General features: G+C 29.5%; 1 protein-coding gene across 6 annotated transcripts; it reads right to left on the reverse strand.

The window, feature by feature from the left end:
• Positions 1 to 861: 861 nt before the first annotated feature.
• LOC120067211 (transcription factor SRM1-like) lies at positions 862 to 5,965 on the reverse strand. Of its 6 annotated transcripts, none has more exons than XM_039018718.1 (3): positions 5,832 to 5,965; positions 3,757 to 4,554; positions 862 to 1,792 (listed from the first exon to the last, which is right to left on the reverse strand). In XM_039018718.1, exons 2-3 carry the CDS (start codon positions 4,140 to 4,142, stop codon positions 1,294 to 1,296), a joined length of 885 nt encoding a protein of 294 aa, XP_038874646.1. In that variant the 5' UTR covers positions 4,143 to 4,554; positions 5,832 to 5,965; the 3' UTR covers positions 862 to 1,293. The 6 variants fall into 6 exon arrangements, with proteins under 6 accessions (XP_038874646.1, XP_038874649.1, XP_038874647.1 ...); XM_039018721.1 differs by lacking the exon at positions 5,832 to 5,965 and adding an exon at positions 5,631 to 5,816; XM_039018719.1 differs by lacking the exon at positions 5,832 to 5,965 and adding an exon at positions 5,534 to 5,816.
• Between the last annotated feature and the right edge of the window lie 8,307 nt (positions 5,966 to 14,272).

The raw sequence follows: 14,272 nt of genomic DNA on the forward strand, positions 1-14,272 counted from the left end.
TTCAATCACCCCACGAATAGTTTAATCAAACGCTATTTGAGTAATATCCTAACATGCAATCTAAATACAAGATATGCAAAGAAGGTTGTCCATACGACTTTAGGCTCAAAAGACTGACTTTATAGAACTTTTAAAACATAACTCAAATCCAACCACCAACGCATCTTAACATTTGTAAACTCCTAAAGTTTAATGGTATAATGAACCGCTAACAAAAGTAACCTAGAAAACATGGAAAAGACTCGAAAAACTTATATCATGGATAACCTGATGCAATATGACTTAACTTGTTACAAATAAATCATGTGTACTACATGCAATTTACTTCGTTTAGTACATGTTGTGTTAATTTCTTATAACAATGCTAAGAGAGTTAAGTTCTTAAACTAAATTCTAAAAAGAAAAACATGCTACTAAAAACTATTTTTCTAATTTTTAAAATTTAGTCTTGTTATTTACAATATTGATAAAAAGCAGATAACAAATCAAAAAAAAAACTTAGAAGTGAAAAGAGTGATTATAAATTTACTTTTAAAAAATAAAACCAAAAATCAAATAATTATCAAACAAAGTATTTTAACTTTCAAGCTTAAAAAATGTAAATAATATCTTATCTACTAACATAATTAACTAGTGCATCTGAGAATTATCAAACATTATTTTTAAAAAAAAAAAAAAAAATGGTTTCAAGGAACACTAAAAATTGCCTAAAGGATCCATCACTACTTCAATGTAATTGATGAGATAATACTTTTAGAATTCAATTGGTCAACACCAACACAAACAGTTAACCAAACTCAGATTCATATGTTGAAAATAAAAAAATTTTAAAATAATAATAATAATAATAATAATAATCCAAAGTAAAATTGATGTCTCAGCTCAGCTCTTCATTATTATTCTCAGAAACTGTTTGGAAACAGCAATAAACACTGGAATACTACAAGAAGATCACAAGACCCAAACATTAATTCTGCTTTGTAATAAAATATTTTAAACCTGAACCTTTATGAACATTACTTCAAATTTTTGTAAGAAAAAAGGCTTCTACCTCTATCACAAATAATGGGAATTGAAGTTTTTTCAACCCACAGAAAGAAAAAGAGAGATCTAACAGAAGATGTCCTATTCATTCATAACTGCTTACCATTTTTTGTTCCATAGCTGCCTACTGCCTATACAGAAACTTGTAAATTTCCTCCATTATGGCTTTATTTTTCCATTGCCAATTAGAGAAGATAATTGAAAGAAAGAAAAAAAAAATGGCATTCCCAGCATCCAATAATTTGTATATTACCTATGAGCAGATGTGTGAGGCATTGGATATGTCATCGGACCCATGTTTACAGGTGCACCGGGAACCACCGTGCCGGGCACTGGAGCTCGGACTCCATATGCCATATGAGCAGGAGCAGGAAGACTGACAGGGGTGCCAACAGCTGAGACGAGCGGACTGCCCACTGGCTGCCCCATTGTTGGACCACTATACATTCCCACACCAGGAGGACCAGCTGCAGATTGAGGCTGTTTTGTTGGTTTCCCAGAGGGAGTTGCTCCAGAGCCATTTGCTTGACCAGTGATCGGCCCTTGAGTGGCCGAGATATCTCCGTTCGTAACACTGGTAATATCGTGGATGCTGGACCGCCTCCTTTCTTTGTTCATCGAGTTCAAACGGATGAAGTATTTTTGTGCATGGCTTGCCACTTGTGTTGGTGTTCTTGTCACAACAAAGTTTCGGGATATACTCCGCCAGTCTCCTTTCCCGTATTTATCGAGACCAAGTAGAAACAATCTGTGTTGTTAAGACATAGAGAAGTTTAAAACTTACGGCAGATATTACGAGAAAAGATAAACACGTGCAACATAGAAATCCTTCAACTTCTGAAGTCCAGATTTATTAGGCCTCAGAAAAATTTTAAGTTTATAAGCTTGACATTTACAAGCCACCAGAGTCATAGTGTTATTCATAAGCCTAAGATTTTTCTTCAACAAAGCCAAAGAAAAACAAGGGAAAAGTAAAGAAACAGAATGACCAAACATGTTTTCACTAGTTCTTAAACCAGTTTCTATAAACAATTTGAGCACTCAACACGATAATGGGTCGTTGTTGGGCACAACATTGAATGTGTCAAATTGTTTATATGTATTTAAGCTTCAAAACGTGTCTAATAAATCCCAAATGTTGATTTTGTGTCTACTAATTTCTTAACATGTAATGCAATAGCTAGATATCAGATGACTCAACAGAAGACATTTTTCCAAAGAGCTTTCAACAAGGATGTTTGAGTCGGTCAAAAAAGATGATAAGGACGAATTCTCTAACAAACAAATCTTCTAAGATAAGAGATGGGAAACAAGAACACTGAACTGGAAAATAAATTCAACAAATTTAGAATAATATTAAAGTGTTGATATAATTAAATTTATCATAACCCAACTAGCTTAAGCTTTCAAACTAATCAATGATTTAACATAATATCATAGCAGGTCAAAACCTTATAATATCATTTCCTCCCTATTTAATATTAATTTCCACTTATTGGGTCATCTACAATTTTTTCAAGTCCACGAATGAAGGGAAATGTTTAACTGTTGATATAATTAAGTTTACCATAACTCACTCGACTAACTTAAGTTTTTGGGTCAATCTATGATTTAACAATAAATCATGAAGGAAACAGGTTAATTAAAACTCGTTACCACAACATAAAATTGATCGAAATCAAAGGTTTCAGGAAAAAGACTCTTTCCTATTCACAGCTCATAAAATGCCTACTGGAATTGAGAAAGCTCTATCTTGGTGCAAGTGTTCATATGCGTTAAATGGTGTCCGCATCAATGGGTTTTGGTTCGGTTGTGTCAAATATAGCTAGAAAAGATCAGAATTTACACCACATCAGATTCAGATATCGTCGGAACACAGAAGAACTAAGAAGCAGACTTAGCCACAATAAAATTGAAAATCTCATCATACATTTTCAATCAGACCAGGATAATTTCAACTGAGATATGGAGGTGATTTCAAAAGAAGGGCATAAAGAAATTAATTTTATTCCTATAACTCAGCTGATCCCCCTCCCAAGAATGTTTTCCAACGAGATGGCGGCAGTACATGTTCATTAGAATAAACTCCAAAACCTAAAAACGACAGAGAAATTTCAGGCAGCATCACAACTAAACAGACATGACATTCACAAATGCTGGGTTACGGCTGCTACTAGTCATCATTATATGCTACTAAATCATTGTTTTTCTGAAGTAGGACAAAAATCAATTCTAAGTAATCTAGTTCGAGAGCCCAGAGGCATGGTTGTATATTGTAACCTTGATTGGATAAAACAAACCTAAGGCCGGAGGATGTTTACCGAGGCAATTTTTTTTTTAAAAAAAAAGGAAAAATCTCTTTTCATTGAAATAATGAAAGAGAATAATGTTCAGGTTTACCAAGGCAACTCGTGCTTCATCAGACATCAGAGACATGTACCAAACAGAGCATTGGAAATAGCACATTCTCGTGAGCTCAGGTAGGGGTTTAGGACAGGACCAGTCTAACTCAACTATGCTACAATAATATAATTTGTCAATCATGGACTGTAACTAATTCCATGAAAACAAGATATTTGTGTCAAGTAGAAAGGAAAAAAAATGGTGATTTGATTAATGAAACAGTAACCAAACTTTTGACAATATTAAGATACCATATCACAGCTTATATGTGAAGGAAAAGGGAGAAGCGTAAACATAAAGTCAATTCACCTGTGTTCATCCTCTGTCCAAGCAATCCCTTTACGGCGTTCTTGATCTGACCTCGAAGTCTTACTTCCATGATTTGAATCACCATTACAGTGCCCAAAATGACCATTCTTCTTAGTTGTTCCTTCATCACCAGCATGGCTAGCTGAACCATCTGAAGAAGAACTATAGGAAGGGAGAGGCACACAACCCGATTCAATTAGATTAACATCCTCAACTAAAAGCTCATAGTGATGTTTAATCTCTTCTACGGTTTTCCCTGGTACATCGACTGCAATTTTCTCCCACCGATCCGAATCATCCTCGGGATGACTTGCAAGTGCATTCTCAAATGCCTTGTCCTGTTCTAGACTCCACAAGGAGCTACTTCCTGCTTCATCAACAGTCATCTGGCCTTGTTTAAGTCTGCTGAGCAGAATTAGCCACCGGAAGAAGAAGAAAAGGACCAACTTTACTCACCTAGTGTTCTACAATTGAGGTTTCTATCTATACAATTTTTTTGTTTCCTAAATCTAAGAGAGGACTGAGTTTCTAGAACTGATTTTTGGAATTGGGATTTTGTCCTATCTCACGTAGATGTAACTGATAACGGAGATTCAGATTGGGGAAGTAGATAAAGGCTTCAGATCTCAGAAATTACTTCGAATTCAGGAAGACGGAAACACGAAGAGAAATCTTCGAGCAAGTTGAAACCAGAGAGCAGCCTAGAGAAAAAGTAACAAAAACCTGTAAAGTAGAAGAGGACTTCTCAGTGTTGATTTGCTCCACAGCACAGGAACTCGACTCTTGTGAACGGCTGACCTATTGAAAGAACGAAAAGGCAACAGAGTTCAGTTGGACCATGAGAAATATCTGAATGCCATAATATCAAATAATTTAATATAATAATAATACTAATAATAATAATAATAATAAATAAATTGTCAGTTTTCTGTGAGGCAATGGAAATTAATACAGTCATGACATAAACAAAGTGGTAATTAAAGCTTTGAATTGCGAAATTTGAAAGGGACATTGGAAGGTAGCAAACAAAGAGGGAACAACCCAGAAGTCCATGAGGGATAATAAGGGGAAAAAAATGAGTATTCTGATGGATAACAAAACAAAAAACTCAATTACTAAAGCCAAACATGTCACAAAGCTTTTTAACAGTTGAGGCCCACCAAAGTTTATCCCATTCCATCTTAGATTCTCACCATTCAACACTCATTTTTACAGCAAATAAGAACTTATCATGAGATTGTTTCTGCTACTTAAGCAGATAGGGTGGAATCATTTGGGGAAAGAAGAGAAAAGAAGTCCAAAAATAGAACCCACCTTGAATATACATATGAAAGAGGCAAAAGGATGTGTTTGGGTTGTCGGTTTCCAAACAAAAAAGCCATAAAACCTCAAATTGGATTCAATCAAAATGAAAGGATTTTAGTTTTGATGAAGCTAAGTTCAAAAGGGGTTTTCGTTTATGAGAATCTGAGTTCAAAAAACAAACAGATTCACAAAAACTCCACAAAACCCACTTCATAATCATCGAAAACGGCTCGAGAAACCATTGATTTGAAGGAAAGAAAACGAAAAAAAGAAGAAACCCACCTCGAAACCCTCGTCTTCTTGCTGGCCTTAAAAACACAGTGATCAAAGCCAGAAAAACCAACAAAGGGGAAACCGGACCAAACCAAGCTTATTGTCACAACAAAGATTTTGACAGTTTAACCAACAATCCAGAGAGAAAAAAAAACAATGAAACCCAGTATTCAATTACCTAGCAAAGTAAGAATCAGACCTCAAATGTCCAAATTACTCCACCAACAATCGCAGTAAAAAGAGGAAGACAACAAAAACCCCAAAAACGTAAAGCTTAATTACACCCATTATCTTACATTTCACTGCAAGTTTTAGTGAGAAATCGAAGAAAAGACAGAGAAAAGAAGAATTCGAATCTGAAGAGGAGAAACAACTGGGAGAGTCCAGAATTCAGATAAACACACAAAAAAGAAAAGCTGAAAAACACAATGGTTTCGAAAAAGGAAAAAAAACCCCAATAATGTTGAAAAATTGCAAAGGGTAGAGATAGAAATTACTAGAGAAAATGATGGGTGATGTTGAGAATTCCACAGAAGTGAGGAGGAGAAGAAGAAAGAACAGTGAAGAATGGGGTTTTTCTTTTGGTCCCATTCCATACAGCTAGGATTGAAAATGGCTCACCTCCAAGTTGACAAAACAACCGAATCTGAATACTCATTAAATATCTGACACATCAAAAATATGAGAGAGAAAATTAAGAACAATTGAATCTTTTTTCTTTTCTTTTCTTTTCTTTTCATCCAAACAGAAATCAAAAACCAACCAACCAACCCTGATTTCCAAACTTGGGTAAGGATCAGTTTCTGGCTGTTAGATTTCTGGGTTTGACTTTTCTGTTTTTGTTCATCAAAATTGCCCAAAATGGAGCCCAACCCCATCACCAAATCAATACAAAGCTAAGATTTTTTTGTATGTGGGTCAGTTAATAATGATCTACCACCATCATAATCATCATCATTATTCATAATGGTGAGTTTTCTTTTCTTTTTCTTTTTTTTTCGCCCTTAAATTTTGAAGGAAAATTCATGGATTGATAAAGTTGGAGAAGCAGCAGCAGCCATGGGGAAAAATTATCTTATACTTCGGAAGTAGTAGAAATTTTTTCGAAAAATTTGGACCCAGTTGCAAGGATCTGAAAAATGGACCAATAATTGACGAACAGATCAACGAATGGTCAAATTTCACGGACTAAGAAAGCACATGCCTGTGCCCAACAGTTCATCATGCTGCTTCCTTTTGGCTTCTGGTTTTCAATTTTTTTAATGTCTTATGTATGTTTTTGGATTGAATTGGATTGGATTCTATGCAATAAATTAATTAAAGTTGTTTGTACCAAAAGAAACAAAAAAAAAAAAAAGAAATTATATGCGATTTTAATTTTATTTTATGTTTTTTAAAGTTAGATGGTTTGTGATATTGCCCATTTGATTGTTTGTAAAAATTGGTTCTGAAATTTGTGGTTTGGAAAATTTTTAAAACAATATTTTTGTATTTGTAATGTGTCTAGAATTGGAATTTAAAATTCTAAAAATGTTGAATTATATTAAAAGAGGTATAAAATAATAATTATATAAATTTTATTAGATAAATATAAAAAAATTCACATATAGAAAAAATATCAAACTATTTAAAAAAATAAGTAAAAAAGATACTGATAAACTTCTATCGACCTCTATCAATGATATATTTTTACCAGTTTCTATCACTGATAACCGACCACTATCAATGATAGACTTCTGTTAGTTTCTATCATTGATAAATTTCTATCGGCGTCTATATGTGATAGACATGGATAACAATGTCAATCACAAGTATAATTAAATTTTTCTATTAGGTAAATATTTTACATTATTTTCTATTTATGAAAATCCTCTATGAATAAGAATATATTCATAAATTAGTTTAAAATAGTTGGGAATCAACCTTCTTTTAAGAGGTTCATCCTAATGCTTCAAGAAAAGAAGAAGGTTCATCCTAATATATATTAGTTAGTATCTAGATTATTTTTTATTGTTTATAGATATATAATCAAAGGCATGTAGAAAATAAAATTAAACAATTAAAAAAGAAAAGTTGAGTGTCAAATTGTTTTTTTAACACTAAGGGCAAATTGAAACGGATAGATTAATGCCATTTTATATAATTTAGCATAATAAAATAAGAGAAAATAAATAAAAAGATCAAAATCTCAACCCATTTTTATATAATTGGACTGTTTTTTTCTTCTATATTATAAATTTGATCTTTTTTTTCAGAATCTATTTAGATTCTTTTAACTTTAAAAATTTTGGATTAACTTTATATTATGCTCGTTTAGTTCTTATCTTTAATGAGCTATTCATCACAAACTTCAATTCAGTCAACATTTATTTAAAAAGTCTATCGAGTCACCTATTAATTTTGTTTAATATTTTTTTTAAATATAGAAAAATAAACTAAAATATTTACAGTAAAATTTTATTATCCATTCACAATAAACCATAATAAAACGCGATATATTACTATATGTGTCTATCTTATCATGATAGACACGTATAGTAGTCTATTTCAGTAATATTTTATTATTATTTATAAATATTTTTAACAATTTTGTCATTTAAAATAATTTTCTTTTTGTTTATGTCATTAACTATATAGAAGTTTTATCCTAAATTTATGAAAGATCGAAGACAATAGTTTTTTTTCGACCACGATGCAAAGACCAATAAATAATTTCGAAGAAGAAATTAAAAATCCATTACAATTAAATATGACATTTTTAGAGAGATTCCCACGTGAGTAGCATAACATAAAATGTGTTTTCAAATATAACAAGAACTTTAGAACTTTACCCAAATATTTTACTCAAAATTCAACTCACATTTAAAATATAATATAAAAACAGTTATTAAAAAATTCCAAAAGAAAAAAGATAAGAATTAAATTTATGCTGTGTTTGTAAGAGGCTAAAAGCACTAACATTCTAGAAATACATTGTGATGGTACCTTAACCTAATGATTTTTGTAATATATATAATAAAAACAATTAAATTTTAATTTATCAAAACTTTTGATATATCTCCAAACTAAATTAAAAGGTATAAATTTATTAGTCCCATCTTAACATACGTTTTTATTTTTATTTTTTTTTTATTTTTAGAAAACCAATAAAGCAACGATCTATAACTTCTTCATCGTGAATGTGGGAAGAATACTATTTAGAAAAACATCTTCTTTAGATCAAAGAATAATTGTGAGAGGATGTCAATGTTGTTAAAGCATGAACAATTTTATTTTCTTATGTAGAGATATAACAAAAAGAAATAGTATCAGTAGTATTTTCAACAAAAATAAAAAAAAAATTCACTCGCTACGATCAAAGTCATAATTGAAGATATGTTTTTAACTTATTAGATTGACTGTTATTACTTATAAGGGACATTTTTTTAAATATAAAAAATGGGTTAAACTATTTACACATATACCAAAATTTACCAAATGGCCTGAAATATTTATTCCTATTTTTTTCTTTCTTTACGTGTAAATAGTTTTATATTTTTTTTCATTTATAAGTGGGTTTTCAAGCATCTTTAAAAAAAAGGGTTAATGTACAATGTGATTTACCTAAATTATTATATTTTCAAAATTAATAGAAGTAATAAATCAAATCACAATATAAAAAAGTTCTTATATTTGTTTAAGAATGTCAATATGAACATAGCTCTACTAGCATTCGACCTCAAGATTAGATATTCAATTCCCCACACTACAATTTAATTATAATACCTTCACACACAAAAAAAAAAAAAAAAATATTTAAGTTCTAATTGGCGATTAAATTTGATAACAAATTTATTGTTGCCTTTCAAAAAAACCTGCTTATAAAAAAAATCTAATTGGCGATTAAATTTGAAAGTGTTTCTTTGACAAGTATTTAAGTTCCAATCTCTGCACTTCACTTCTAGTAAAAATAATAGAAATGATTAGGTGGACTCTAGGCTACACCTAATCTCATGCTCTCTCTTCCTCTACACACTAAAAAAAATATCCTATAATTTTTTTATAAAAAAATTATCAAACTGTGACAATTTTTAATTGGATACAACCTAGTCAATAGATGAGTCAGTATTTTCCAAAATAATAACAACACTATATAAAATCAGTCTGAATATGAATGTTAAATGATGATGGATTAAAGGCAATAAATATGAAAGTTAATAAATTTTTTTTTTTGGGGGGACAAAGTTGGAACTAGAAGATATTATTTTGTTATACCAAGATATTTTTGTTCATTCTGGCTCCCCATTCTATTAGCAATGATGCCAAAGCTATACTTTCAAAGTTGTACCAAAGTCAATTGCATGGCCTTGTGACTTGGTCAATAACAAGTTAATTATTTACGAACGAGGATAGAGATTATTTCTCCTTTATCATTTTAATCCCTAGACTTTCAAGTTTTTATTTATTATTTTAAAAAGTATCTAATAAATCTGTAAACTTTCAATTTTGTATATAATAAATTCTTCAATATTTGTTGAGCTAAAAAATGATCATCAATATTAAAAGAAAAATACATAGGTGCATCTCAGATGAAACCTATCTTTTTAGGTCTAATAATTTGTCCAATCATAATTTATCACTTGACAAATTCTTCTTATTTCTTTTTTTTAAAATATTTTAATTCATTTTTCGCGTGTGTAACCATAGTGAGATACATAGAGATGAGTGCATCCAAATATTACTCATATTAAAAATTAAAATTTAGAGACCTATTGGTTACAAATTAAAAATTGAAAATTTACTAAACAATTTTCAAAGTTTAGAGACCTAATAGAAATCAATCAAAAATGTATTTTTTTTTATTTTAACAGTACATTTTTTTAATTATAAATTATAAATTTAAATCTCTGAATAGAAATTTCATTCACATATTGGTTTATTAATATTAGATTAGAAGTTTTATCTCAAAAATTAATTGATAATGGAATAAGTAACCCATCTATCTTATAATGAATGTGAGATCACTGATTATTTTTTCGATGTGAGATTCTCAATTGTTAAAAAGAAAAAAAATCAACTTTGTGTACTATATCATCCTAAAATTTGAATGTTGTGTGTAATAGCATCATCAATTTTGGAGGCTAACAATTTTTATTTTTTTTTCTTGAACTTCAATGTAGTAATAATAATAAAAATATGTAGTTCTTTTGTCCCTTTCCCAAAGTTTCCATTAAAAATAATGTAAAACTAATTGTGGAATGAGCTTATTTGCACATGTGGAGTAGAGTATAATTTGTAAGCAGAACTGTACCCAAGATCAATGTATCATGTCAGTTCTTTTTTTTTAAAAAAAAAAAAAAGTGTTAGTTTCTTTTTTCTTTTTTCCCCAAAAGTTTTCCTAGGAGAAATCACATAATGTACCATTTTCTCAAGTGACCAATGATTTCAAAAAAAAAAAAAAAAAAAAAAATGTATAAGGTGATTAGGACATGGTGACAGAGCCCATCCAAGAGTTTTCATTAAAAATAGGGAAAAAAATTAGCTTAAAAAAAACAATATAAGAAAAGTCATATTATTATTTGCAAACTCAATGTAGGTCCAATGAGAATTGATGTACAACATTTGAGATTTTGAGAAAGCCCAAGATAAAAATAAAATGACCAAGAATTGAAATACATATATTTATGTTTGTTTGAAGATTAACCTCAACAAGTCGGTGATTTTATTTCGTTCTAACCTATGAAGTATAGATACTTCATGTGAAGCAAAGAATCCGTATCAGATACCGATGATACTTCTCAAATATGTGTATGACGAATGATTTGATGTATTTATTTTTACGCTTATTTTTTTAAAAGAAAAAAAAAACAAACAACTCATCTAATCTTTTTTTTTTTTTTATCTAAAACTAGGCAACCTATTTTTTTAAGCAAGAGAAAATGTACCTTCAATGTATCAATATCCTCGTTTTTTAGAAATATATATTAGAAAAATATATAAAAATCCCGTAATTGTGTTTGTACTTCATAGGTTCTAACTAGAAAGATTATCTCTTTTATATTGGTTGTAAGGGAGTGCTAATTAAAGTTGTGGTGCAAGCTTTTTACCAAAGTTATTTCTTGCTTAAAGCTACCTGAAACTCTTTGTGTTGATAATTTCTTGTCCTATGACCCGTTTATGGTGGGGATCAATGAAGGCTAGTTTTAAGATCCATTGCCTAAACTGGAACATGATGTGTTTACCTAAGGAGTTATGGGCCATGAGGTATGAGATTTTGGGATTTGGAAGGTTTTAACCAAGCTTTATTAGCAAAGCAAGCTTGGAGAATCCTCTTGAATACATCTTCTGTCGTTTCGGTTGTTTAAAGGAAGATATTTTGTTTTCTAAAGCCGATGTAGGGTATTGTTCCTCTTATATAGGGGTGGTCATTGAAACAACAAAAACCAAATCAAACCGAACCAAAATCTCATTGAAATCGAAAAATGCGATTTGGTTCAACTTAAAAGAATATTGAAACTTAATTATTCGGTTCGGTTCGATTCGATTTCAATTTTGAAACCAAATTTAAAATCGAATCGAACTGTTTAAAATTATATGTTGTTGTTGTTATATTTGAATTAATTTGGCGTTGCCAACCATTGCTTATTGCGTCCACGCCCAACCTATTTTTCCATATCTCTCGGTCTCTCCGACCCTCCCTCATCTCCTTGTCTTGTCCATGGCCTCACCCTCCATCTCCGTTTCTTCCTCATTTTCATTGTCAGTCGACCGTCTTCATCTCTCTTCATTCGATCTTCGCCTCCATTCAATATTGCTAAATGATATAATTATATCTACGTTCGTCTATTAGCTTAAACTTTTGGGTCAATTGGTGATTTAAGATGGTATCAAAGAAAGTCGTTAAGGGAGGTTTTGTGTTCAAGTCCCTACAGTGTTATTTTCTCCCTAATTAATATTTATTTTCGCTTTTGGGTCTTCTTCATATTTCAAGTCCACCATGTCATTTTATCTCTCTTCATTCATTAAATTGAACCAAGTACACGATTCGGTTCAAATGAATAAAGCAATTTGATTCTGTTTTGTATATAAAATGTTTAAATTTTTGGATTTGATTTGACCACCAAACCGAACCATTTTCATCCCTACTCTGATGTGTGGAGTAGAAAGTTACTACAAATGGCTATTAATAAAAATTAATAACAATTAAGACTTTGTTTCATAACTATTTGAATTTTGGATTTCGGATTCTAAAGATTATGTATATAAATATTTTACTTCCATTCCACTTTTGGGTTTCTTTATTGTGTTATCTCTACCATTTTTAAAATCCAAGCCAAATTTTAAAAACTAAAAAAGTCGACCTCATTTGATAACTATTTGAGTTTTGAAATATAAAGTTTTGTTATATGACCCTGATTTTTTGTTTTTTAAAATTAAGCTACATTACTTTCACCAATTATCTTTTGTTTTGTTACCAACATTTTATAAGTGTTTTTAAATCCAAAACAAGTTTTGGAAATTAAAAAAGTAGGCCCTTTTCAATAACCATTTTAGTTTTTTATCTTTATTTTTTAAAAATTAAGTCTATGAACACCTCTTCCACTATTATATATATTTTTTATTTATTATCTACTTTTTACCAATATTTTCAGAAACAAATCAAACTTTTTTTTTTTAAAAAAAAAGTAGTTTTTAAAAACATGTCTATTATTTTGGAGTTCATCTAAGAATCCAACTTTTGTACTTAGGAAAGATATAAACCATGGTAAAAAAAATGAGAGAAAATAGACTTAGTTTTCAAGACCAAAAACTAAAAGCTAAGACTTTGTTTGAAAACTATTTGATTTTTTGTTTTTGGTTTTTGAAATTTTTTTGTGATTTTTGGTTTTTAAAAAATAAAAACCATACATGTTTAGTAACTATTTTTGGTTTTATGTTTTTAAAAAATAAAAAATAAAAAACATATTTAGTAACTATTTTTAGTTTTTTGTTTTGAAAAATTGAAAGCAAAAAACATAGTTTATAATTGTGTTTTTATACTTTTTAATAAAATAAATAAAACTATTTTTAAAATTATTTTCCTTCTACTGTTATAATAATAAATTTATATCTTTATTTTAATATTTCTTGTATAATATGTTAGGTGGGGGATCTGAGGTATTTTTTCAAAAATAAAAAAGAGATCTGATTTGTAAAACAAAAAATATTTTCGTTATTATTCACAATTCAGTTTCATATAAAAAATGTGGAAATTATTATAATAAAATATAAATAAATAAAACTGAAAAGATAAACTTTAAGATACTTTTATTAAAATTAAAAACGAAAATTGGGGCAAGAATAAAGTGTATAACAAAAATATTTTTTTACACTATTTTATATTTACTTTTCATTTTATTATATAACGATGTACTTTTTAAAAATAGCCTTAAAATTAAAAAAAAAAAAAATTAAAAATACATTTACCATTACGTTTGGTGGAAATTGTTAGTACTTCGTTTAAAAAAACTCAAAACATTTTCAAAAAATTTAAAAATATCCTTAAATTAAAAAATACCTTTACAAATGTATGAACAAAAAATCATGAGTATCTCGTTGCAAAAATATCTTTGAAATTTCAAAAGTCACATTAATACTCTTAACATTTTCAAAAAAATAAAATAAAACAAAATAAAAAATGTTCTTACCATTTATCAACACTCTATGCACTTTCTCTTTTATCTCCTCTCCCTTCTCTGCTTCAATCTATGAACTAACACTTCTCAATTTTTTTTTCTTTTTTTTATTCTCTTCTCTTCTTAAATACCCTCTCAGGGTGGATTTGGATTGACTTGAGGAAGAAAAAAAATTCTTAAAAAAACTTATTTTTATTTAAACACTTTTGATAAAAATTGATTAAAATACATATGAAAAACTATTTTGAGTGGTTGTCAAACACTTCAATTTTTTCCCAAATGAC

The sequence above is a fragment of the Benincasa hispida genome, chromosome 12, assembly GCF_009727055.1.
Source record: "Benincasa hispida cultivar B227 chromosome 12, ASM972705v1, whole genome shotgun sequence".
NCBI lineage: Eukaryota > Viridiplantae > Streptophyta > Magnoliopsida > Cucurbitales > Cucurbitaceae > Benincasa > Benincasa hispida.

Coding starts and splice junctions, on each gene's coding strand:
- LOC120067211 (XM_039018718.1), bottom strand. CDS start 4,142: ATGACTGTTGATGAAGCAGGAAGTAGCTCCTTGTGGAGTCTAGAACAG. Junction 1,793..3,756: donor TGGACAGAGGATGAACACAG/GTGAATTGACTT, acceptor TTAACAACACAG/ATTGTTTCTACTTGGTCTCG.